The sequence below is a fragment of the Ochlerotatus camptorhynchus genome, unplaced genomic scaffold (genome assembly GCF_037179485.1).
Source record: "Ochlerotatus camptorhynchus isolate MF236.1 unplaced genomic scaffold, CSIRO-AGI_Acam_v1.1 ptg000330l, whole genome shotgun sequence".
Lineage (NCBI taxonomy): Eukaryota > Metazoa > Arthropoda > Insecta > Diptera > Culicidae > Ochlerotatus > Ochlerotatus camptorhynchus.
Window position 1 is genome coordinate 13,652,090 of NW_027040818.1, and position 25,831 is coordinate 13,677,920.

Below are 25,831 nucleotides of genomic sequence, written 5' to 3' on the forward strand. Positions count from 1 at the left end.
TACAGAAGCGTCTGCTTCCTCTGCTGAAGCAACACGAGGGCCCTACGATCTTCTGGCCGGATCTAGCTTCGTGCCACTATTTAAATGTTGTCCTGGAGTGGTACGAAGTCAACGGGGGTCACTTTCGTACCCAAGGACATGAACTCCCTCAACGCATCGGAACTAAAGCCCATCGAAAAATACTGGGCTATTATAAAGCAGGCACCACGGAAGTATCCCAAGGAGGTCAAATCTGAGGAAGACATGAAGAAAAAGTGGGAGACCCCAACAATAGAAGACACATGGTTCCTGGGACTTTCTGGATTCCTTGGGTCATTAAATTGAAACTTTAGAATCCCTGAAAACTCCGATATATCATGTTTCACCATGTTCATGCGAACACCTAAACGTGGAGTCCTTTTTGAAATTCTTTTGGTCCATTTAGTTGCAAAAGGAAAAGTTTTTTTGTGATGATGGATTGTGAAAGGGCTTTTTTAAACTAAAACTTAATCATAAATTCGCCGAAACTCTCACCACTCCCACGCAAACCAACAGCACCACCAGAGAGGTGGTGTTAGTTTACGTGGGAGTACTGAGAGTTTCGTCGAAGCGACGTTTGATTTTTTTTTTTATATAAACACATTCATCACTATGAAAAGTCATCCTTGATTTAATGTTACAGAGCATTTTACAAGACGTTTGTGCTCAGCTAAATTTTCAATTTATTATTATTAATTAGAAATATCTTCTGGCTACCACTCAAACATTGCATCTTGAAAAATATTTTTGTTATTTACAAGAGAAAAAGGATCGTTTGTGCTTTCTTTTCGTCGATGGACTGTCAGACGATCAGGAACCAAAACTATATGCCCAGTTATTTGTGTTCTCGCAGCAAACCAGAGTAAGCCAGAGTAACTATGAGTAAATCTGAGTACAAGAGGTACTCTAATGAAAGATGACTTCACCTAGGTAAGATCCATTAAAAATTTCACACGGAAACAGCGTTGCCAGGTCATTGTCAGAAAAATCTGGAACAGTTAAAATATAAAATCTGGAAAAATCTGGAATACTCAAAAAAAATCCTGATTTTAACATAATGCTATTGAAATCAAAGTGATGTGCCAATCTCCCGTAACAATCGGTCAATATGATCATCCGGAATGTATTTAAAGTACTAGAATGATTATGAATTACATGTTCAAATAAATTATATAAAGAAAATAACTTGTTAGCTACGGGTAACTCCACTATTCGCACGACCATTACGAATAATTTTATAATATTAAAAAAATGAATAATTTTATAATATTACAAAAATGAAAGTGTGATAGCGTCAATTTTTGAAGTCCCAGGATCTTGAAGTGATTATAAATTTCGGAATTTCTAGTTTTCCTGGGTCCCAGATCATGAAATTTTTTGTTAGTTTGAATTTTCTTGGAACTCTTCACAGGATATCTTCGCCCTTTTTTCAAGTTTCATTGGAATGATCCTAGAATTTCATTATACTTATTTTCTGGATTCTCCTTTATATAACTTTAACAAAATGGCCTTGAAAGTCTCCCAGAAATTGCGTATAATTCCGTTAAAATGTCTTAAAATTTTATTAAAATGAATCTCCATAGAAACATTGGATAAAATTCCATTGAAATTATTCTCACGATTCGTATCAGCATAATCCTTAAGTTTCATCAAAAAAAATTACATGATTTCTCTTCCGGATTGTAGGGGAAATGGCTCTAATGTTGGCCTATGGATCTAAGATTGGGCCCATCGCTAAAAATCTGCTCTTTATAAATTTTATCTAGATGAACGCGTCGTTGGGACAGTACTAATGGATATTTTTAGTCGCTATTGAAAATTTAGTCGATTCTAAATTTATGTATGGGCCCAAATTAGGAGCATTTAGGCCTGCATTACATCCATTTTCCCGATATTCACAAAATCTCCAAGCAATTGTCGTCAGTGTTGACAAGACAATTGACACCGTCTTCAACCAGAGGTTGCACAGACTGAATATTTAACACTAGACAACGGACAACACACCACACCCAGTAGACCAGTAGGGAAATTTTCACCGGCTAGAGCGGGAATCGAACCCTCACTTCGTGGCATTCACAATACGCCTGAACGACGGGTGAGCCGCACGACCACCAAGCCCACAAAGATGGATGGAACTCTACTCAGAATTAGCTTGAAGTTCTCCTTTGATTTCACAAGGAATTCGCCTCACACTTCACTGTGAACTATTTTCAGAATTACCTTAAACTTCCAATAATGTCCAACATTGATGGCCTTTAATAATTAAAGTAGCAAGTTTAGATTTTAATGTTTTTTATTAGAGGGTTAATCAATTACAGTGACATTTTTAAAGCAATATGTTAAAAATCTGGGAAAATCTGGAACATTTTTAAAAAATCTGGAAACATGCGTGGTCTGTCTGTATATCTGGAAAATCCAGATAAATCTGGAATACTGGCAACGCTGCACGAAAATGAGAAATTGTCAACCTATAAAATTTTGTATGGATCGTCACAGTTTCCAGACCACCCCTCTCCTCCGTAAAAGTCGAACATAGATAATATATGTTTTCAAACGTAATAAATAAATTTAATCACATTGTAAAAAATGTTTCAATCATTATTTTTCCATAAATTGTAAATTAAGATACCATCAGACTTTTGGAACACATTTCTTTCTTCAGAGCTAACCAACAGATTCCAAATTGGTAACCATGCACCCAAACTTGGTAGATTAATGGCGGCAAACTCTAACCCGGATTACCTTTTAATATCGACCCTGTTTGGAAAATCTGCTAAATGTTTGCTAATGATTGTATTGGTTAACACCAACGTCGATACCAAATCAACCTGACATTTGAGGTCGGGATTTAATTCGAGTATAATATTGTCGTTCCACTTGAAAGCTGGAAAATTAGACTAGTGAAAAACAAGTTTTTTCTTGTTTGTAATCACCCAGTGATGTACTATACACATACACTACCGATCATAAGTTTAAGGACACCCCCAAAAAACCTTGCAAATATGAATCCTGATGAATGTGGGCGTCTTAGTGGAATACCTGTATAATGAGAGAGAGAGAAGGATTAGTAATTTCCATTTAATTCCACTACCTTATTTGCTTATCCTTGACCGATACGCGTATTTCGTCTACAATGTGCAGACTTCTTCAGTGTCTTGTACTAATACTCGATATTAGTACAAGACACTGAAGAAGTCTGCACATTGTAGACGAAATACGCGTATCTGTCAAGGATAAGCAAATAAGGTAGTGGAATTAAATGGAAATTACTAATCCTTCTCTCTCTCATTATACATGCAAATATGTTTTGTTCAATGATCTCTCATTTTACGTTCAATTTTCGACCTCCAAAGGTTATTTGAATGGTATGAATGGTATAGCATAAGTGTTCTACTATTACTTTTATTTCAGTGTTCACTCGGCTATCGACAAAAGCAGGCCACTATCGATGTGTGCCACGCGATCGTCTGTTTTCTCGGCAGCAACCATTGTGTGGTCCTCCTCATTGTTGTTCATAAGCAGTTCTTTCGGTCGATGCGTCGTCGACTTTGGAAAGCAACCGTTTCGTGATGAGTGTGTGAGTGCTGACCACGTTTTGCGTCCATTGCTGCAATGGAAGCGCTCTGCGCCCCGATGGCGTAATTGCCATACAAGAAAACCACTGGAAGCGGCTCCAGTTCATATGGAGGAGGCTTTTTGGATAGCGGAAGATAAAGTGTTTATTGTGTTGTACCTTTTGACTATAGTTTTAAGATGTATTGTGTAGTGTCCAAGAATCCTCGGCTCTGTAAAGTTAATTCGTTTGAGCCTTATCAAATAAATTAATAAACAACAACTACTTTTATTTCAAAATTTGGCCAACCCAATTCTGAGAAAATCAGTCACGATTCTTCAGAGTAAATTTTGAAAAATATTGTAACTTTGTTCCATTCAATACCTTTCAAATGATCTAAAGAGAACGAAAGTTGGACGTAACATGACAGAGATATGAACATAACAAATTTGCGAATTTTGTCTGACGTTATCCCGAGCAAAGCTGGAGATCAAATTGAAACCAAAATTTGATGTTATGACGTAACTTACTTTCAATACTCCAGTTGCTCTCATTTTGGTTGACTTAACGGTTAACACAGCAAACATGAGAGCAAACTTTTACACTGTTGAATCTTGCTTTCCATTAAATCAATTTTATTCCCGATTCTGCATTCATAATGTTTAACTAAATACGGGCCTGGTGTAAATCGTTAGCATTCATGTTTCTCATGCTGAAAGACTTGAGCTCAAATCTCACTGCGGGCAAGTCACGAATGATCTCAAATGTGTTAAACAAAACAAATAAACACTAATCGTTCTTTCAACGACAGATGAGCTTAAATTAAATTTCAAACATCCTTTCATTTAAAATGTCTTGATTGCATAATGAAAGCACAATATGATATCAGACTAAAGTCGCGACACTTGAAATCAAAATGAGTTTTCATTATGATAGGACCTGCAAACTTTAATATCGATTTGCTTTAATTTTGTTAACCGACTTTGCTCGGGATGTTTTACTTACAGATCGAGAGTAAAATCAATTGGCCCGTGTCCGAATTTTCAGTTTTCTACTGGAACGTATACGGTCCAATACAAATGAATTGTATTGGTAGGAAAATATTTAATTTTTTATAAAACCGCTTTAAAGCAGCCAAGCTGTACTTGTAACTGTCATTGGAACTGATATAATGCTACCAATATTTTCCGTGTAAAAAGTGTACTCTCCGCCGCTAGGTGGCACTCTAAAGTACATAGATTTTTTTTCACTTTTCGAAGCAGAGATGAGCTTCCTTTCTTTGGCAGGAGTCTAATGAGGTGTAAAATCTGCAATAAAGGTAAGAATTCTGATTTTCCCGGTATTTTGGATTACTATCTTGCTGACCATTTGGCCAATCGTCGGTTTTATTACATTGGAGTTTGATTCTTCTAGTTTTTCAAATATGGTGTAAATGTTCGCCGTATCCGGAAAACGATATAAATAACAACACTGACTGTCGGTAAACATTCCGAAAGTCAGAAACGATACAACAAAAAAGTAGTTATCGAAAAACATAATCGTAACAATTGACGAAACGTCGATTACCAACCGACAAACGTGGCAGGTAAGTACCATGGAATTGCTCTTTTCATCGAAACAGAGAGAAGGAGAGTGATCAGTTTTATACGACTAGTAGAGATGTATATAATCAACTAAAAATTGTTGTAGCAGATTTGCTCCTAATTACCTTTCTTTCTTGTTTTTCTTGGACTTCTTCTTCTTGTCCTTCTTGCGCTCGGGACTGGACGATCTGAGGGAGGGGGGAAGCAATTATCATACCATTAGCTAGGAATTACCAGCATCCACTCCACACTCTAAACACAACACTTACGCATCACGGTTCTTCTTCTTGCGTTTCTTCTTGTCATCCTTGCGCCCACCGTTATCATCATCATCGTCATCGTCGCCATTGGCGTTTCCATCGTCATCGTCATCATTGCCATCATCATCTCGGCGTTTGCCTGCGTCGCGATGCTTCCGATGACCACCACCACCTTTGCCATTGGATTCCACCGTCGTCGACGACGACGAGTGTTGCTTCTCCGGCGATGGAGTCCTCACCAGTGCGTAGCGCTTCCGGTTGGCCTTGTCCGCTTCCCGGGCGCGGTCCTTCTCGGCCAGTTCCTTCTGCAGGGCTTCCGACTTGGCGTGGTCTTCCTTCGCCTTGCGGTCCTGATCGAAGCTGGTACCCTCGACAAAGTACTCCGAGATGCCGAATGCCTCGCGCAGTTTGGCATTCTTCTCCTGCTGGGCCTGGGCGATGTGATGAGTCTCCCGGACGCTGCAATGAAGAAGGATAGAATTTCCAATTAAAACTTGCTGCTAATCGTGTTAAGGATACCGGATGTTGCCCCCCACTACATTATTCGCATGAAGCAAATAGGGCTATAAATGGACGTCATAACCGGTGAAGCTGAATGTGGGATATGGTCGAACAAATTTGGAACAGTTCAAGGGAGATAGGCGGAAAGTTTCGAATTGATAACCGCCTGGCACGCGATTCGATATTTTCGAATCAAAAGACACCAAACAAGCATGCCAGAGATAGGCGCGCGGCTGAGAGGAAACAACACAGGAGCACTTTCTTTCGATACATGAGCAAATTGGCCCAAATTCCATTTGGCAGCAATTTATTTCGCCTCCACCGCCACAGTCCGTCCGAAGACGGGGCTAGCTTTTTGCATTCGTACCATTCGTACATCGTCATCATCGTCATCATCATGATCTACACCCCCACACGGTCGGGAGGTGCTGCTGTTGTTGGTGTAGGCGGTGAAAGGTACAGTGTTTTCGATTTTCGTACCGCACGACCGACTTCCGGTTGTGGCTGCGATGTCTGATGGAAGGATACGAGAAATAGGATTGAGGGTGGGGGGAAGCGGGGTTCGTATGGGCATGTAGGCTTTTTTGCATGTCTGTCTGTCTATCTGCAGTTTCGTGTTTTGTGGATCACGGAGGCTTATTCTCGGTTAATGGGTATTGACTAGGGATAGACAGAGACAACGGAGATCGTTTCGTGTGAACCCTGCATGAATCATTCGCAAATAAATTTAACTTTTGACATTGGTGCTGCTGAACTGAGGGAGAACTTCTTTGACAAGGAGCTACATGGTTTTAAATTGTTGAAGGCTAAATTGGGTAAACAAAACGAATGGGAGCAATTTTGATTTATGTGATTACCAATGCAATGAGTTCGTGTTCTCGTGAGGAGGAAACTATGGTTCTTATGATCTGCTAGACCGATCTTTAAATACAGATAATTAATTTTTTTATTTGGGCTATATTATACGATAACAGTTGCAGTTCTCTCTTACAATTTTGCAAGGGAACGAAGAATCTGGAATGTGAAATGGGTCGTTAGAGTCGGTCAAGTCCCACAACATTTCTCACCCAGGGTGTCGACTCAATTACTTCATTCGGCTGATATTCCCTGATTTTCCAGACGTTTTTCAAAAAAAAAATCGGTGCAAAAAACTACAACCATAGCCAATTGGATATCAATCGGCAAAACAACTTGCTTAATCACCGTAATATTTTCATCAAGTTAATGATCCGTTTCTTATCTCGATTTACATCAGGTTACGAGGAGAGGCCCTTGACATGGCAATTAGCTCACCCCTAGAAGTTGCTTTTTTTTAAGCGTTTCTGAACTTTACACTACAGGCAGAAATTCATTTGGTTTCCCTTCATATTGCATTTGAAACACTTGTCTTTAATTCCGTTATAAAACATATTCCTTGAGCACATGTCGAGACCCAGGTCCGCAAGAAAATTTTTCAGGATAATACGCTTAAACAAACGCTAGTTCACGATCGGATTTCGAAACATATGAATTTACGGTTATTAGGAGTGAAATATCTGTTGTTGATTTTTTTGTCAGAAACTTATTAATTAAAAATGGTATGATTGGGCATTTGTTGCAGCGCGTTTGTTGTTTATGGCTGCTTATTCTCAAATTGAAAGCAGAAATTGAAAACAATTACCGAGATGAGTGGAATGTTTGTTAACACGGTGCAGTTTCGTTTCCCAACGGGTGCCCTCCGGCCGTCTTGGTTCGAGATCGGAGGATTAGTGAAGCAGTTGAACTCTGATGTGTTGGAAATGGACACGACATACAAGATATCGGACAACAAATGCGTGTATATCAAGTTCAAGTCACTGGAGGCAATGGAAGAAACGCTACGAAGGAACACGGATAGCCCCGGACGCCACTCCCACACCGGAACTGACGGGAACCCCCCGGCACCGGGGGAAGTCTGGAAGAGGGAAGCACAGGGGCGGAAACGCTCATCCCCTACGGACAACGAGGGAGTCCAGTCTGCTCGTGATATCGGGACGGATAAGGGCTCATCAACCCATTCCCCGAAGGACTCGAAACCACCGCCACAACGACCGAAGTCACTAGAACGTCACCGGGTAACACATCCTCCGCTTCCGTTGGGACATTTCTGCCCAGGGTGGGTAGAACGCCTCCAACTGCCTTTGGTGGGGCTCTGTCTCATTCGGCATTCGAAATCGACCTTTCGTCCGTTTCGCAGCACGACGATGCATCGAGTATGTTCGATATTGGAGGCGAACCAGCCCAAGGCTGAAAGCCTCCTTAATAAAGCTAAATAATAATAAGCCTACCCGACGACCAAAGCAGCAGCCATCACCGTGATGAAACTGGGTTCCCTGGTTCGTACAGCTCGTATCCCCTACCGGCCTTGACAAAGCCGATAAAGTTCCTGTTGCAATCTAACATCCGGTTTCTTGCATAATCTAGCGGATTTGGAGCTGCTATGTCAAGTCAATTCTCCCTGGATGATAGCACTCCAGGAAGTCAACAAAGTAACAGTTGAGCAGATGAACCGTTCGTTGGGCGGTAGATACTGCTGAACAGTTAAACGTGGGAACAATTTCCGACATTCCGTCGCCATCGGGGTTCTGAAGGAGGTCCCGTTTCGGTTTATCGACCATGACTCAGAGCTTCCCATTTTGGGAGTTTGCTTGGAGGAACCAGCCAACATCGCAATAGCATGCGCATACCTGCCTTGTGGGAGATTAGCAAACCTCAACGGTCAAATCGACAGCATCTTTGATAACCTACCTGAACCGCGAATGTTTTTGGGTGACTTGAACGCGCACCACTCTAGCTGGGGGTGCCTCGGTTCGACTCGAGGGGTTCCACACTGGTAGACAAGTTCGAAAGGGAGGATATGATCATCCTTAATGACGGATCGCCGACCTTTTCCAATGGACGGCACACCAAGGCGATCGATGTAACTGCTGTTAGTCGTTCCCTCGCTGGAAGAATGCAATAGAGCGTCAATTCGGACCTCTACGGTAGCGATTATTACCCGGTTCAGGTGCAACTCTTTGCTGCCGCTATACCGGCAGCAACGCGGATACCTCGGTGGCGCTATGACGAAGCCGATTGGGAGAGTTACGGTGAAACCTTCCAGTCGATCCTTCAACAACGTGGAACGAGGAAACGAAGAAGGCAGTCAAGGCCCGGCGAAAAGCCCTTCGACGAGTCAAACGGCTTCCCATAGATGATCCGGATAGGGAAAACGCGCTCTGTATCTATCGAGAACAGCACAACCAGTTTCGCCAATTGGTCCGAGATGCCAAACGATCCAGTTGGCCGGACTTCTTCAAAAGCATAAATGCCTCACAGTCTTCGGCGGAGCTCTGGGGTAAGGTCAACGCCCTCAGTGGCAAGCGCCGTACGGCCACACTGCTCAAGTATCAATTTTGGTTTTATGAGGGTTCTGTAGACCATGAATTGGACTTGTAGAACGCTTTAAAACCTTGATAAAACTTAGATGGCGCTGCAGTCTCCGACCCCGCAATCGTTGCAGATAAGCTTGGCGACTATTTCGCTGACCTCTCTGCGATTTCCAAGCACGAGGCGACCTTTCAACGGCTAGAAAACCCATCGACTTCGTCGATAAGCAGTTTTCGAGTTTCTCCGGACACGAACAACCTGAGGATCAACCACGATTTCACCTGGCAGGAGCTTCAGTTCGCGCTTAGTAGAAGCAACGGGAAATCAGCCGGCCCAGACGAGATCGGCTACCCGCTGCTCAAGAACCTGCCTACCCCGGTAAAGTAAAAATTCTGGAACTCTTCAATCAGCTTTGGCAGACAGACTCGTATCCAGAGCATTGGAGGGAGAGCTTGGTTGCCCCCATCCCCAAAGCAAACAAGCCGACACGGGACGTGGCGAAGTTCCGACCCATTGCGCTCCCCTGCTGCATGGCAAAGGTGTTCGAGCGGATGGTCAACCGACGCCTGAAGCAGTTTCTTGAGTCTGGCGGCTTTCTAGACCATCGCCAACACGCATTCCGGCAAGGCCACGGTACATCCACGTTTTTTGCGACGCTAGGAGAGCTCCTCAAGGATGCCAAGGATAATGGTCCCTGGACATTGCGAAAGCTTTCAACCGTACATGGACGCCCGCGGTGCTGAAGCAACTCGTCAGCTGGGGCTGACTGGCAGATCCTTCCGAGTCTCGGTAGGTAATACCAAATCCCGCACTTTTTGCGAGGAAACTGGCGTTCCCCAAGGTTCAGTGATCGCTGTCACTTGGTTCCTGGTAGCCATGAACAGTGTCTTCGAGCGATTACCAGCGAACATCTACATTTTCGTGTACGCAGACGACGTGCTAATCGTAGCCACAGGTCAAACTCCGGGACGAACGAGGATTAGAGTCCAAGCAGGGGTTTCCACCGTAGTCAGATGGGCCGCTTCGAAAGGTTTGCAGCTGTCTGCTGGAAAGAGCGCTAGGTGCCACGTTTTCCACTACCGACATCGGGTCTGCGGACCTTCCATAAAGATCGGTAATCAAGCTATCCCATTGAAGAAAACTGTGAGTTGTCACTGACCGGTCGCTGAGTTTTGACCAGCACCTTCAAGGGGTCAAGGCTAGCTGTCGCAGCAGGATGAACCTCATTTGCACAATTTCCCGTCCCCACCGGTCCAACGACAGAGAAGTACGTTTCCGTGTTGCCCGGGCCATCGTAAACAGCCGGCTGATGTATGGACTCAAGCGGACCTGCATCGCTACCGACAAGGCAATACAAATACTCGCTCCGGTGTACAATAGCTACACGCGCATGGTCTCCTACCCTCGACATCAGCCGATGCCAGCTGTGTCGAAGCCGGCACTCTCCCTTTCCGGTACCGCATCTACGCAGCCATTGCCAACAAAGCCGCTGCATTGTCAGCAAATACCGCCGGAAACGATAGAATCTGCCTCCTCAGCGAAGGGGACAGAGTTCTCCGTACAATCTCCAACGCAGAGCTCCCGCCAGTGGCCAAGATTCACTGGTACGGAGATAAGAGTTGGTAATCTCCCGCAGCCGGATAAAGGAGAAGTTCAGAGCCGGGGACAATTCCGTAGCTTTTAGAAGATCGGTAGCAGAGCTGACCGGATTGTACCCAAATTACATGCATCGTTATAAGGACGGTTCAAGATCGAGAGCTGAAGTCGGGATGGGAATCGCTGGTGACATTTCCCCAACGAGTAGAAGTCTGCCAAATCAATGTTCGGTGTTCTCGGCAGAAGCCGTCACGGTTCCTGCGGATCGCCCAATCCTGATCCTGTCGGACTCCCACAGTGTTATTCAGGCCCTTTCGTCGGAAGTCCCGGTCCACCCCTGGTTGCGCCACTAAACACTACCTACGCATGGATTCCCGGACAGTGCGGGATCCCAGGGAATATCGAGGCGAACAACCTAACCGGGTCAGGCCCTCGGTACTCGCACAAGGTACCGTTGCAGGACGTGAAGAGATGGATCACTTGCACAGTGCGGACAGCGTGGGCAACGGAATGGTCCAGTGCCAGACTTTCGTTTATTAGAAAAATTAAAGGCTACATCGGAAAGTGGACGGACCTTGCAAACCTGCGAAATCAGAGGATTTTTTTTCCAGACTCCGAACAGGACACTCTCTAATCTCACGGCATTCAGCAGTAGGAGGCCCTACGAAGAAGGCCCGAACGCAGACCGGAGCGTCAAAGAACGACGCTGAAAACCGTGTGCTACAAAGCAACCAGTTCTCAGTGCTCGTGGAAGATAATGGAGGTGGTGGTGACGCTGTTGTCATCTCAAAAAAGGAGCGGATTCCCCCACTCTTCACTTCAATGAAGGATGGCGACCAGCTTAGGACTGTGTTGACAGATCGCAACCTACAGCCTAGGTTCAAGCTCTGCACCGTCGGAACTAAAATTATGTGCTGCAGTCTGGAGAAGTACAAGGCTATCGGAAGTTTCCTGAAGGACAACAAGGTGACTCGACAGAACCAGTGCAAGAGGAGGGGGAGTACCCGTTGCTGTGAGGCGTAACATCAACTGCCACCTGCTGCCGAATTTCCAACTCAAAATTATCAAAGCCATCGGGGTTGAAGTCGGCACATCGCTTGGCCCCATCACCTACATTGCGGCTTGCTACGGCAGACAAGTCAACAACAGGGATGGGTCGGCAGCGGACCTTCGACGAGATATCATCAAGCTGACTAGGCGGCGGGAAAAACATATCATTGCTGGCGACCTGAACGCCAAACATCAAGTCTGGGGAAACAGTTTGCGTAATCAAAACGGCACCATCCTGAACAACGATCTGCAGGAAGCGTGGTACAACATCTTGAGTTCGGACACTCCCACCCGGTTGAGTAGGTCCGGTGTTCACGCCACCATCGATATCTACATCAGCAACATGGGCAACATCTCGCAACCTGACGGGTATCGGGAACTCAGCTCGGACCGGTGGTGGCTGAAGTGGGTTCCTCAGTCAACAAGTTCCAATTATCGCGACGAAACTACCATCGGGTAGATTGGTCGCAGTTCCAACACTGCGTTGACACCAGTATCGACTATGACGTCCACCCGGAAACGACGGACGACATCGAAGCGATTTGATACGGTCGTGTCATGTCATGTCATCATTATTTTCATAAGGCAAATCAACTGATTTCTTATCGCGAACTTTGCTAACGCTGCTTTCGAACATTTAAAAGTTCAATAAATCATCAAAACCTCTTTCACGTTCGAAATCGATTTGTGGCCCTGAAAAGGGCCGATTGATTGTTTGAATGGTACGAATTTACTTGGAGCTAGTGTAACTTGGTGACGGCCTTGGTTCCTTCAGAGACAGCATGCTTGGCCAACTCATCCGGCAGCAGCAGACGGACAGCAGTTTGGATTTCGCGGGAGGTGATCGTCGAGCGTTTGTTGTATTTAGCCAGACGGGACGACTCAGCAGCAATACGTTCGAAGATGTCATTGACGAAGCTGTTCATGATGCTCATGGCCTTCGACGAGACTCCGGTGTCCGGGTGGACCTGCTTCAAAACCTTGTAGATGTAGATGGCATAGCTTTCTTTCCTGCGCTGTCTCCTCTTCTTCTTCTCTCCCTTGACAATGACTTTCTGCGCCTTTCCGGACTTCTTGGCGGCCTTTCCAATGGTTTTCGATGCCATAGTTTAGCTGTTCGCTTCGGTAGAGAATAACTGATAGTCGTTTCGACGGTGGTGTCTCGTTTTGTGCCCGTAGCATAAGAAGCGAAACTCCTCCCCTTTTCAGTATTTTGCTTCCCACTGTATGTATTGTACCCTTCCTGTATTAACAATATGCTACTCGACGCAGGTATAAGAATACCCTCGATGAGTGAAATAAACCGACCTATCTGGTCGGTCTGTTCGCCATTCACGCCAAGCGTGTCACAATTATGCCAAAGGACATTCAGCTGGCTCTTCGTATTTGTGGTGAACGCTCTTAATTTTTCCGTCGAAATCTATCAAAACCGGCCCTTTTCAGAGCCACTAAAAGATTCCACAAGAGAGTTGGGAAGGAAATTTCTGCTGCTTACAACTGATCGCATCACAGTGAATCCGGATCGAAAATTGCAACCAGCAAGTGCCCTAGAACCAAAAGCGATGCGATGCTATGACGATGACTGTAAGGGGCTTAGAAGCAGAAGGGTGAAAGCCAATTCGCTTTTTCAATTTCCTCTTTTGTGATGACCATAGCTTCCTATTTCGCACTATTTCTGCTATGCTCTTCTATCATCCACAATGAATGTGTTTGCCGTCGAGTTAACGTTATCTGACCGTGCACTTCGTAGTTGCTTCTCCATGAATGATCACAACTAATCCACTTGCACAGAGAACTACATAGATGGGTGCATGGGATAAGCTTTCCATCTTTAATGTACAAGCACATTAATTCATTCTATAGATCAATACACAGCGCCGGCCACGTCTTCCCGGTCTTTTGGGGAGGGAAGGATGATTAGTTCGACGTCCGGTTGTTACTAGAGACCGAGAATACCTCTACATCTCCACTGCTATCTCGGGAAGGATAGTAGTGTAAGTGAGGTAGGTTATTTTTAGATTAGGATTCACTGTGGTAAGTGATGCGATCGGTTAAAGCAGAATTGGTTCTTTATTTAAATCTAGTGGGTATAGAATAAGGCAAAGTGAAAAATTTCAAGGGGGGGGGGGGTAGGGGATTGGATGTAACCACTGAACTACCGAACCTCGTCGTCATGCTATATCGACATGTTTCGTCTACTTACTACTCTCTGACGACTGTGCTGGGGAAGCAGCATATGCATGTACGTAATTGGTGGATTTGTTAATTATTTCGACGCTTTTGGACAATGTTTGACATTTACTACTTTTTCAATAGTTTCTTGTTGAACATAAACAGTCAAAATCATTGATATCGATGCGTAAGCGTAGCCCTGATCGATTGGTGATAAAATGATTGAAATTGGTTCAGGGGCAGCTGAGTTATTAACATTCAAAATCTTTCATAATTTGTTACATGTTCCATTTTCAGTTTTCACAAAGTGTAGAAATCAAAAACGTAGTCCTTTGTCAAAAAAAAAAACAAGCCGAGGCACATTCCTTCCCTTTCCTTTCCTCATCAGAATTCGGATCCATCTTTACTCATAACCCCAGTTGAAAAGGCTAATGCTCTTGGTCAACACTTTGTAAATTTACATAACCTTGGCCAAGCCATGGTGAGTCCCCACGAGCCTGCAGTATCGGAGGCAATATTTAGAGTCGCTGACGAAAGTAGAATATCGGCTGATGAGGTGATAGCAGCGATTAAATCAACCAAGAACATCAAGGCCGTTGGTGTCGATGGAGTGGTCAACCTCGAGTTGAAAAACTTGAATGTTGACTTCTTCGAGCACCTTGCAACGGTCTTTAATAAGTGTTTGGTGCTTGGCTACTTCCCTGCATGCTGGAAGTTAGACAAAGTCATTCCAATCCGCAAGTCTGGCAAAGATCCTACCAGTGCCAAAAGCTATCGCCCCATCAGCCTCTTGTCCTCCATCTCGAAGCTATTCGAAAAGTTGATACTCAGCCGTCTGCTGGTGTTTTCAAATGATAATAACAGGAAAGGCCACTCTACCATCCACCAACTCGCATGGGTTGCTAACATCATCAAACGGAACAAGTCCGTTTCCAATACATCTGCCATGGCATTGTTGGACGTCGAGAAGGCGTTCGACAATGTCTGGCATGATGGCCTAGTGTACAAGCTGCATCGATACAACTTTCCGATCTACCTCGTGAAGATCATCAAAAACTACTTGTCGGGCAGATCATTCCAGGTCCACTTGAACAATGTCCTCTCTGATACGTTCAACGTTGATGTAGGGGTCCCTCAGAGTAGCCTGCTTGGGCCTATCCTATTCAACATTTTCACGTCGGAGGGTCGAGTGATCCGTGCTCTGGCGAGTAAACTACAATCAGGCCTGGATGTTCTATCCGACTATTTCAAGAGCTGGAAGATTTGTATCAATGCAGCTAAAACACAAACCATTCTGTTTCCACACTCGAATTCACCTCGGCTTGTTCCATCTGCTAACGTCAAGGTCCATCTTGATAGCACTCCCATTGAATAATCGAGTGCAGTAGTCTACCTTGGTCTCAACCTCGATAGCAAATTGCTATTCCGATTCCATGTGGACAAGGCATTCACCAAGTGTAACATCTTGATCAGGTCGCTCTATCCTCTCATAAACAGGAAGTCCACCCTGTCCCTCAAAAACAAGCTTGCTGTCCACAAGCAGATCATTCTGCCGGCTATTGAGCATGGTATGCCAATCTGGGAGAGTTGTACTAAGTGCCACCACCTAAAGCTTCAGAGGATCTATAACAAGATCCTCAGAATGATCTTTAACAGCCCACCGCGAACTCGTAATTCTGAGATTCTCCACCTGACCGGTCTTCAAACACTCGAGGAGCGAAAGACGTCCACGCTGGAAAGGTTCAGAGTCGCCTGTCTGCGATCAAACCACCGTGATTTGGCAACCTAGTTCAAGTAGTTAGGTAGGTTTCTGTGGTCAAGTAGGTCAAGGTAGGTTATCAAATTTTTAAATTCAAACGGAAACAAGCCCTTAAAAGGGTGTCCTGTAAATTAGCACTAAACGCAATCATCACATTAGAATAACCAATTAACTAGAACAAAGTTGAAGAGTCAAAGGCTAACCAATTGAAATGTAAAACCAAATGTTGAAACTTATTATGACGAACTGTGGAAAGAGCGGATGACCAGCAAAGGATCACCAGCAGAAGGGATAGCGGCATTAGCGGATCAACAGAGGAAGCAGCAGATTCGTGGAACCGTGCATCAAGAACAAGTGTTTTTTTTGTGTCAATCGGAAGGGCACCGTAGAGATTCTTGTCCATCTCGGAAAACCGGGAGCCAACATGAAAAACGGAAACAAGAGAAGGGTCAAGCCAATTCCTATGCAGTAGTCGTTGGAAAAGGAGTGGTGTCAAACGAAACGCAAATTATGGAGGAAGAAGTGATAGAGGTACTAGAAGAGGAGATCAACGAAAAACGGAAATGGAAACAGTGGAACAGCAGAATGGAATTGTACACAAGAACCACATGGACCAAGCTTGTTACGAAAAATATGGTATCAAAGACTATTCTGAAAAAGTGGCCGAGCTGAGCGTTGCGGTCCAGGAACACGTGCGAAAACAGGAGTTAACGAGTCAGCGAAGGGATCGGCTGACTAAGACAGGATCCGATCGACATTCGCCCCGAAAAAGAGTTCTCTAAGACAGAATCCGACCTACATTCGTTCCGAAAAAGAGCACTAGAATTAAGTACATTTTGTAACTTTAACATGAAATATCGGCTCCGTAAATTTAACGCGGTTGAGCCTTACAAATAAATTAACTAGTAAAAATATATTTATGTTTGTAGAAAGTTGTAATGCATTCCTTCACTGCAAAAAATATTATTGAAAAGCTAAAAGTAATTTGTTAATAATAACAAAACTTGCGGTGCAAAAGTGGCTTTATTTTTACAGTTTTGAACTGACTCTATAGGTACGTATAAAACACAGTACTTTTGTATGTAGACGAAAAGCTGTTCTCATTTTTGCGTCACAAAAACGAAAAGAGAAATAATTGATGCTCATTTCGGACTTTCAATGAATTCAAATTTATCTACTTTATGCGTGTCTAAAGTGAACTCTGATCTTGCTCCATCAATTGCTAAAAGTTAAACAAAGTTTCATCAACTGAGTGAACATTTATTAACAATAGAACAATTTGTGTAAAAAAAAGAGCATGCCAACCCTGCTGTCATGGTTACAAAATCACGGAGCACAGCTAGCCACACTTTTTGTGTGAATTGTGTAGATGCAGTTGACTTGAAAAGGCCATACAATGTTGAATAATTACTCTTTACGCGGCACTAGGAAAATTTTCCACAAACTACACTTGACCTATACTGCCGCTCTTCGCATGTCGGTCCCATAGTCGTTTTTGTCAAAACTGATTTTTTCAATGCAAATGGTAGCTAACTACCCATATTTTCATAATACTGGATGAACTCATCAACTTTGTTCTGAAAAAGTTTGGAAAGACAGTCACGTTGGTTGTCCCATCACGTAAGAAGCAATGGTACGAAGCAAACTTAAAACGCGATTTTTTCGTCTTGCCGATTTTCGCTATGGGACGGACATGCGAATAGCGGCAGTATAGTAAGTACTAAGTCGTGTATCCGCATCAACACAACACGAAAAGCCAGGTGTAATTCAATTCCCCTAGCAGTGAAGGGTCATTCAAAGTTTATGCTATCACCCGACCATGCACAACCTATTGCATACCCACCGGGACCCAATCACCGTACCACCAATCTCACTCAGTAAATCACCTGCACCAGACCTGCACACCGTGCTATTGCAGATTTCAATTACACACATATCACGGCATAGTCTGCTGGTAGCTAGTAGCTGTGTAGTACATCCACTTTGACACGACTTCGTGATTATAATTTCTGCTATCCACTCATTTTTTCCATGTTCACCATCGCAAGATAATAGTTTCACACCCCCTTGCTGCCTACCTTCTAGGCGACGCAGCTCAAATGAAAATCACTATGCGGTACATACCTCACAACGCTGTGCATCTCTTTCGTGCAGTAGGGCACTGCAGCAGCCGCCACTCGGAAGGAAGAGCACGAGGACTCTCGTCCTAACGCCGGTGGTCGTGGCCGCCTTTGAAGATGAAACCGCTGCCCTTGAGACAGAAGAAGCTGCTGATGTTGCAACGGTGGTGGCGGCGGTGGCAGGCGATGACGATGGTAGTATTGATTGTTGGGGTGATGATGATGATTGTAGGCAAATTGATTTGGCAATCCGGCGGTTGGTATCGGTATGCCCAATGGAGGGCCCTCGCCTCCGTCGGATGACTTGACCAGTGCCAAATCGGTGCCGGTCGGTGGTTGTTGAGAGGACGATTCCGTGTAGGCTTCCCGATCGGTTGACGGCTGGTACTGTTGTTGTTGCGGAAGACTTTGCTGCAGCCGATGAGGGTGGTGTTGGAGTTGTAGCTCGAGATTATTGTTCGTGGTGCATGCGCACTGGCAGCAGCACTGCTTCCCGGTTGGACCATGATGGAGCGCTGCCGTCAACTGTCGGAATCCACCACCAGCGGCAGGCAGATAAAGCGCGGGGTGATGCGCCTGCAGGTGCTGCAATTGGCGTAACTTTTTCAGGAACTTTTTCCTATTGTTATTCATCAGCGCTTTGCGTTTCTTAAAGTAATTATTGCTACGGGGAGCTTGATTAACGTAGACCGTCGATTTCATCTTCGGTTCCGCGGATGATCCGGAAGACGTTGGACTCGGAACGGAGGCAACCGGAGGTGGATGAGGTTCTTCCGGATTGGTGGACGAATCCGGAATGATATCCGGAGGATCTGGGGTTTCCTGTTCGGTATTCAATGGAGGTTCACCGTCCGTTTCGCCTTCATTAAGCCGAACATCATGCTCGAAGAATTTCGTATCCTTTTTGCTCTTGTTGGTAGCCTTCTTCATGGCAGCCAATCTGCGGCGGAATTTATCCGCTGGGGAGAGCTTTTTCATATCGTATAAAATTCCTTACTCTAAATCTCTAGGCAATATGGAAGACTGCTTTTCCTTAACACTAGGGGAAGACGTTGGATTTACCAAACTGCTTTTCTGATTTCCTACATTTAACTAACAATTAACACCACTACTAGGCTGTTTCATTAGAAACAGCTGGAAGACGTAGGGTTGAGTCCGGTTTCCTTCACTAATCACATCCTTTACATGTCTTTCGCACACCTCCGCACCGTATCCGGCACCACGGGCGATTCAGTTTTAATTTTTAATTAGAAATGCACACTTCCTTGCCATCCTTTATCCGTTTTCTTCCTCTCTGCGGAGAGTTTGGATGCTGCTGGACGGACGTCAAAACAGAAGTTTATCGATCGCCTAAATTTAGACTTTTTCCACCGCTGGGACGACCGTTCTAAGAAACCCAAATGGGAATCTAAATCACTTTCACCATGAGGAACACCTTTCACGTGTTTGGAAGCGAATCAAACGGCGAGCAAAAAACGACGACGAAACTCGATGCTTTTTTGCTCAGGAAGTGGTGATGTGAAAACAAGTGTGGCCATCTTTGAACTGAGTTCGATGTCTCTGAACGCGAATAAATTGTGAAGTAGGAAAGGAGGCACTCAGGCGCAGCACGACCAATAACAATCTCCTCCCCACCCCCCGCCCCCTCTTTCGTCGTTTCCTCGCAAACATCGAAGGAGACGGAGAGGGATGAAAACAAAGTTTTGCATTTGACGTTTGGAATTATTTTCTATTTGGTAGCATAAACGAGACTCGCTGTGTAGCGTCGTAGGGGGTGGCATTTTGATTGCTGTAGGGTAGGCAAGGGTGATTTTTAATGTTCAGACGGATGATGATGGAATATGTCGCGCGACATGAACCAAATGTTGCAATAGTGTGCATTTTGCAACAAACAGTATAAATGAGGGCGTTTGCACTTATCAAGTGTATCGGTCATATGTTCTACAACTTTACCGATACTTATGATCTAAAATTAAAAAAAATAGATTCCGGAATTAAATTTAAATGGGGACCATCCTAATCAGCTTTTAAATAAAAAGACGGACCATTTCGATGCCAACATTTCATTACGGTGTAAATGCATTTGTTAGCAAAGCATACCAGCTGGTAGAGGGAACATTAATCTTCTTAGTGGTATAGATAATTTGCATGTGCGATCATTTATTCGCGAGAAATCGACGGCTCATTGTTTAAAAAGGTAGTTTCCTAGCGTGCATAGGAATTTTGTTAAGGAGGGGCAATTTTTTTTTCTATGGTGTATTTAATCTGGGGATTGGATGTCCTTCAAAGTGCGTGGTGGATGGTGCTGTCCTCCCACCACCGTTTCCCTACTGTTCAATTTAGCTAATTTTATTTATTTTTTGCTCCGGTGCGGTGGTGGTTCATCTTCTGCAATGCAAACTGTTTGTTGAATTGGCAATTTAGTCCCATCGACAATGTGGATGATGATCGGTTCGTCAAATGGTTGCAATAGTAGGGCTTTAACCGAAATGATACATTTGCTGCAATGAAATATCCCAAGAAATAATTTGTAATCCCAACAGCTCTAATTTCACTTACCATAGAGCTGATTGGGAGCAATATCGAACATTTATTTAATATCGATATAAACATTCCTTTGCAAACCAAAGATGAAATTAATTATGCTCTTGAATCTCCGACTACTTCTATAGTTGAAGCAAGAGCTGCCTCAGTACCAAAATGCGAGGTTAAATTCGATTCAATTATAATAAACGACGATCTTCAGCTCTTGATCCGTCTTAAAAATGTCCGTAGGAGACAATATAAAAAAAAACACGATCCTGCCATGAAGACTATCTGGCGGGATTTGCAAAAACAAATTTAAAAGCGATTCTTTGTCCTGAGGAACAAAACTTTTGAAAATAATGTTTCTAAATTAGACCCGAGTTCCAAACCCTTTTGGAAACTCACAAAAATTTTGAAAAAAAACCTCAAAGGCCTATTCCAGCGCTTAAAGACGGTGGTAAAATTTTGATCACAAATTGAGAAAAAGCTCAGAAACTTGCTAAGCAATTCGAGAATTCCCATAATTTCAGTTTGGGTCTTACTAGTCCTATTGAGAATCAGGTTGCTCGGGATTATCTGAATATTTTCTCTCGGGAAAATATTTTTGATGATTCCTAGGGGACTGATTTGGACGAAGTAAGCTAGAATGATGAGAAATTATCTAGATGAGCTAAAAATTATCCTCGGAATTCACTTGAAATTTTGCTTAAAATCCCTTTGGAATTTCATTCCAAATTTGATTTTCTCGGTATTCTTTTCGAAATTATCTTGGAACTATCTGCAGGATGTATTAGAAATTATCCACAGAATTTTATTTGAATTCTCTCCAGAAATATTTTGGAACTGTCCTAAAAACTCAATACCCTTGAGGTTCTTATCGGAATATTTTTGAACTTTTTTTCTCAGAACCTTGGAACTGGAATTCCCCTAAAGTTTCAGAAGAATTTCCTCGGTATTCTACAGAAATTCTTCCCAGAATGACCTTGAAATTATTATTCGGATTCCTTTTAAATTTTCCTCAACATCCCTTTGGAATTTCATTCAAAATTTAATTCTTTCGATATTCTTTTCGAAATTATCTTGTAACTATCTGCAGGATTCACTAAAAACTATTCGCAGAATTTTCATCAAATCATTCCCAGACATCTTTTCTTTTGGAACTGTCCTCAGAATTCAATACCCGTGAGGTTCTTCTCAGAAGTCAAGTTTAAGTTGTCCGTCCATTCATCAAAACGTTATAGTTTTTCTATCCGAAATTTTCAATAAAGCTTGCCCCTCCATTCACCAGAACTGTGCAATTTTAACATCAGGAATTTTCAATTCAGCTTGCCCCTCTATGCAGCAGACTGTTGCAAATATTACACCAGAAATTTTTAATACAAACTTGCCCCCAGGTAATTTTACACCAGAAAACTTCAATTGACCAGAGCACTGCTAATTTTCCACCGTTAATGTTCAATAAAAATTGCTTCTCCAATCTTGCTTCTTTTTCCACCAGACATTGCTTCTCCTATCATCAGAAATTTGCAGGTTTTTCACCAAATAAGGCTTGCCCCTATTTTTAGATTTTTCATCATAAAATTTCAGTAAAGCAGCTTCCCTCCAATCATCAGAATGATGCAAATTTAACGCCAGAAATTATTATTAAAATTAGTTTCACTATTCAACAGAGGGATGCAGGTTCAAGACCAAACAATTTCCGAAAAGCTTGCCCATCTGTTCACCAGAACGGTGGAGAGTTTCTACCAGAAATTTTCAATATAGCTTAATTTCAAAAAAAGCTTGTGCCTTCATTTACCAGACCAGTGCGAGTTTTCCACCAGAAATTTTCTGTTCATTTCTCTTATCAGAGCGATGCAAATTTTGCACCAGAAATTTTCAATAATGCATGCTCCTCCATTCACCAGAACGGTGCAGCACAAATTGTCAGTGAAGTTTGTTTCACCATGCACTTTTGTGGTGCAACTTTCAGGCTTTGCCTCTTCATGCACCAGAATGGTGCAAGTTTTCCACCATAAATTTTCAATGAAGCTTGCATTCATCAGAACGATGCAAATTATGCACCAGAAAAATGAATAAACCTTGCTTCTACATTCACCACAGTATTGCGAACTTTCTACAAGAAATTTTCAGTTAAATGTGCACCTGCAAATTTTTTGCGTGATTCAATTTTTCCACCAGAGCTTTTTATTTTGATTAGTCCCTCAATGCACCACCTTGATGATATTTTTACACCAGAAATATTCAACAAAACTTTTTCTTCGATTTACCACCATGAAGGTGAATTTTCTTAACCTTAAATTTACCCTCTCCTTTTAACTCTCCATGAACCACCGTGAAAAAAAAAATCACACCAGAAATTTTTTGTATGCACCTTGTGGTGCAATTTTTTGACCAAAAAATTTCATTGAAGTTTGTCCCTTCATGCACCTTTGTGGTGCAATTTTCAGGCACCATCTCAAAGGATTTGACACAATAAATGGTTTTCAGTGCTCTTATATTATGAAATGAAGTTATTTTACCTTCAAATCAAGTTATCAAGAAATCGAGTTATTTTATATCATAATTTTGTAAATGTGGAAATAGAAATCTTATTTATAAAAGGTGGGGCAATTGCCCCACCTTGCCTCACCCTGTGCACGCCAGTGAGTTTCACTCTTTTGAACAAACAAAATTCCCTGATATTCTCTGATTTTCCGGCAATTTTCAAAAAAATCCAGGTGCAGTGCCTACCCGTTTTTGGTAACACAACTCCATCAGCTAAGAGAAGATGTCCATGGTAATTTTCTCACCCTTAGAAGTTCTTTTCTGACTGCTTCCGAATTCAACCCTAGGGGTATTGATTCATCCAGATCTCCTTCATCTTCATGGTGACCAGCAAATCTCGATTAGCAATTTACCGTTTTTCTCCCGGAATTTTGGCAATTTGGTTTAGTAATATACATTTGAATCAATCATAAAACTGAATGCGATTAAGCCGAAGGTTAAATGGGTCATTTCCAACACAGCAGCACCTTTGCTGGATCTTAAATTTGGTTCTGCGACCCGTTCGAAGTTCGCTTAAAACTTTACAGGCTTTTATTTGATTGAAAGTTCTTTCCAGAATTCTTCTTAAAACTTTACAGGCTTTTATTTGATTGAAAGTTCTTTCCAGAATTCTTCTAAAATAAACGTGAAATTCTCTCTGGAAGTCCATTGAAAATGTTTTTTTAACAGTCCAGAAATTCTCTGTAGAAAACTCAAAAAAAATCTTAAAATTCGTCCTTAGATTCTCTTAGAATTTTAAGCTCTTTCTAAGCATTCACTGGAGCTTCCATTTTTTTTAATTTGCTTGGAATTCTCCGTAAAGTTCCCATCAGTGCTGTAAATTCTCAAAATCATTTGAACGTTTTTGATGAAAATTAGAAAAGTAGCTATTCGCTATCAAAGGGAACCTCCTTTGAATGGGTGATATCAGTTGCTTAAAGGGTGTCCACAATGAAATTGCCACACACAAAATTGATTCGCAAAATTCGAGTTTTCATCCGATTGCCATCAAATTTTCAGGGATTGAGAAATAACTATTAAACTTCATTTTACCATTTTACTCGTATTTTATTTACAGTCCATACGCAAATGCCCGCACCTTGCCCTTAACCCCGGCCATAAGATTCTGCACAACCTGTGAATCAACCGTTTTTTGCATGTAAACCCATACTTTCTTCAGTTCCTTGACTGTCTTCACTACCTTAGGTCGTTTAAGAAGGTGCTGCTTCATAATCGCCCAGTACTTCTCGATGGGGCGGAGCTCCGGAGTGTTGGGAGGGTTGAACATTTTCGGCACAAAATTGACCTTATTGTCCGCATACCACTTCAGCACGTCCTTGGAGTAGTGGCATGAGGCCAAATCCGGCCAGAAGATTGTTGGGACGTTGTGGGCCTTCAGGAGAGGAAGCAGCCGCTTCTCGAGGCACTCTTTTATGTACACCTGTCCGTTCATCGTGTCCTGGGTCACGAAAGGTGCACTCCGCTTCCCGCACGTGCAGATTTCTTCGCAAATTTGGACATCTTCTGAGTGCGGACATGCTCCGGAACGCTGAACTTATCCTTGGCCGTGAAAAACAGGTTGCCGGGGATCTGTTTGAAGTCGGCCTTCACATATGTTTCGTCGTCCATGATGCAGCATTCAACTTTCGTCAGCATGTTGAGGTACAACTTCCTGGCACGGGTTTTGGCGGACTTGTTCTGCTTCTCGTCGCGATTAGGGGCCTTTTGTACCTTGAACGTTCGAAGCCCAGCCTTAGTTTTGGCCTTCTGGACAAAACTTCGGCTAAGGTGCAGCTTCTTAGCCACATCCCTAACGGAGGCGTTCGGATTTCGGTTGAAGGCCCCAACTACGCGGTTGTGATTTTTGGTGTTGTACGGAATACTTTTTCCTTCACTTCTGGGCTTCCGATCGGTGGTCAACCGTTCCTCGAACCGCTTAATCACTCGCGACACCGTGGAATTCGCGATTCCCAACGTTTTAGCGATGGAACGATGCGAGAGATCCTTGTTCTCGTGATGAATGCGCAAGATTTTATCACGCACGAGCTGTTCTTTCGACTCCATTTCCGCGAGTTTTGATCACAGGACTTTAAAACTTGCAGGATGTAAATAATGCACTATGAACTAAATCCACCCAAATTTTCATTAAATTCTACCCAACGGTTAAAAAGTTAGAGCAATTTCATCGTGGACACCCTTTAGCAACCAGAAATATCCATTAGTACCGTCCCAATGACGCGTTCGTCCAGATAAAATTGATAAATAGCAGCTTTTTAGCGATGGACCCAATCTTAGATCCATAGGCCAACATTAGAGGCATTTCCCCTATCATTCAATTGAGTGTAACCTACACATAAACTGAGCTCTGGTCGACATTCCGGCAAAAAGGTAAGATAATCCGACACCAACCTGACTTCTACCAAACCCCAACTCGATGTTGACCCGACATTGACCCGACAACAACACAACATTGGGTTGACATCGATCTTTAATTAGCCTTACATTGATCCGACATCGGCTCGACTTGTCTGTTCGGGAAGATTTTGCTGGGTTTCTCATGAAGCTTGTTGTACTGCGTTGAATTTGATTGAAACGTCCTAAAAATGTTTACGCTAACTTATGTAAAGACCTCAATTATCTTTTTATCGTCTCTGAAGTTATGTGAAAATCTTGGAACTGCTTTAAATTTCACACTTTTTTTTAAACTAATGGAACTGACCTCCCCATGAAATTCCTCTAATTTTCGGAGTTTACTAAACTTCTTTCAAATGCTCCCGCAT

The 25,831-nt window shown here is 43.1% G+C and overlaps 1 protein-coding gene across 4 annotated transcripts in view; it reads right to left on the reverse strand.

The window, feature by feature from the left end:
* Srrm234 (Serine-arginine repetitive matrix 2/3/4) overlaps positions 1-25,831 on the reverse strand; it is a 114,477-nt gene that overhangs the window by 36,053 nt on the left and 52,593 nt on the right. For 2 of the 4 annotated variants that reach the window (XM_065230371.1, XM_065230370.1), the window contains exons 3-4: positions 5,424-5,873; positions 5,280-5,342 (exon numbers count right to left, since the gene is read on the reverse strand). In XM_065230371.1, coding sequence (XP_065086443.1) covers positions 5,280-5,342; positions 5,424-5,873 — 513 coding nt within the window. Of the gene's footprint in view, positions 1-5,279; positions 5,343-5,423; positions 5,874-18,003; positions 19,484-25,831 lie in introns of those variants that run through there. The other 2 variants (XM_065230369.1, XM_065230368.1) reach the window with 2 other exon arrangements.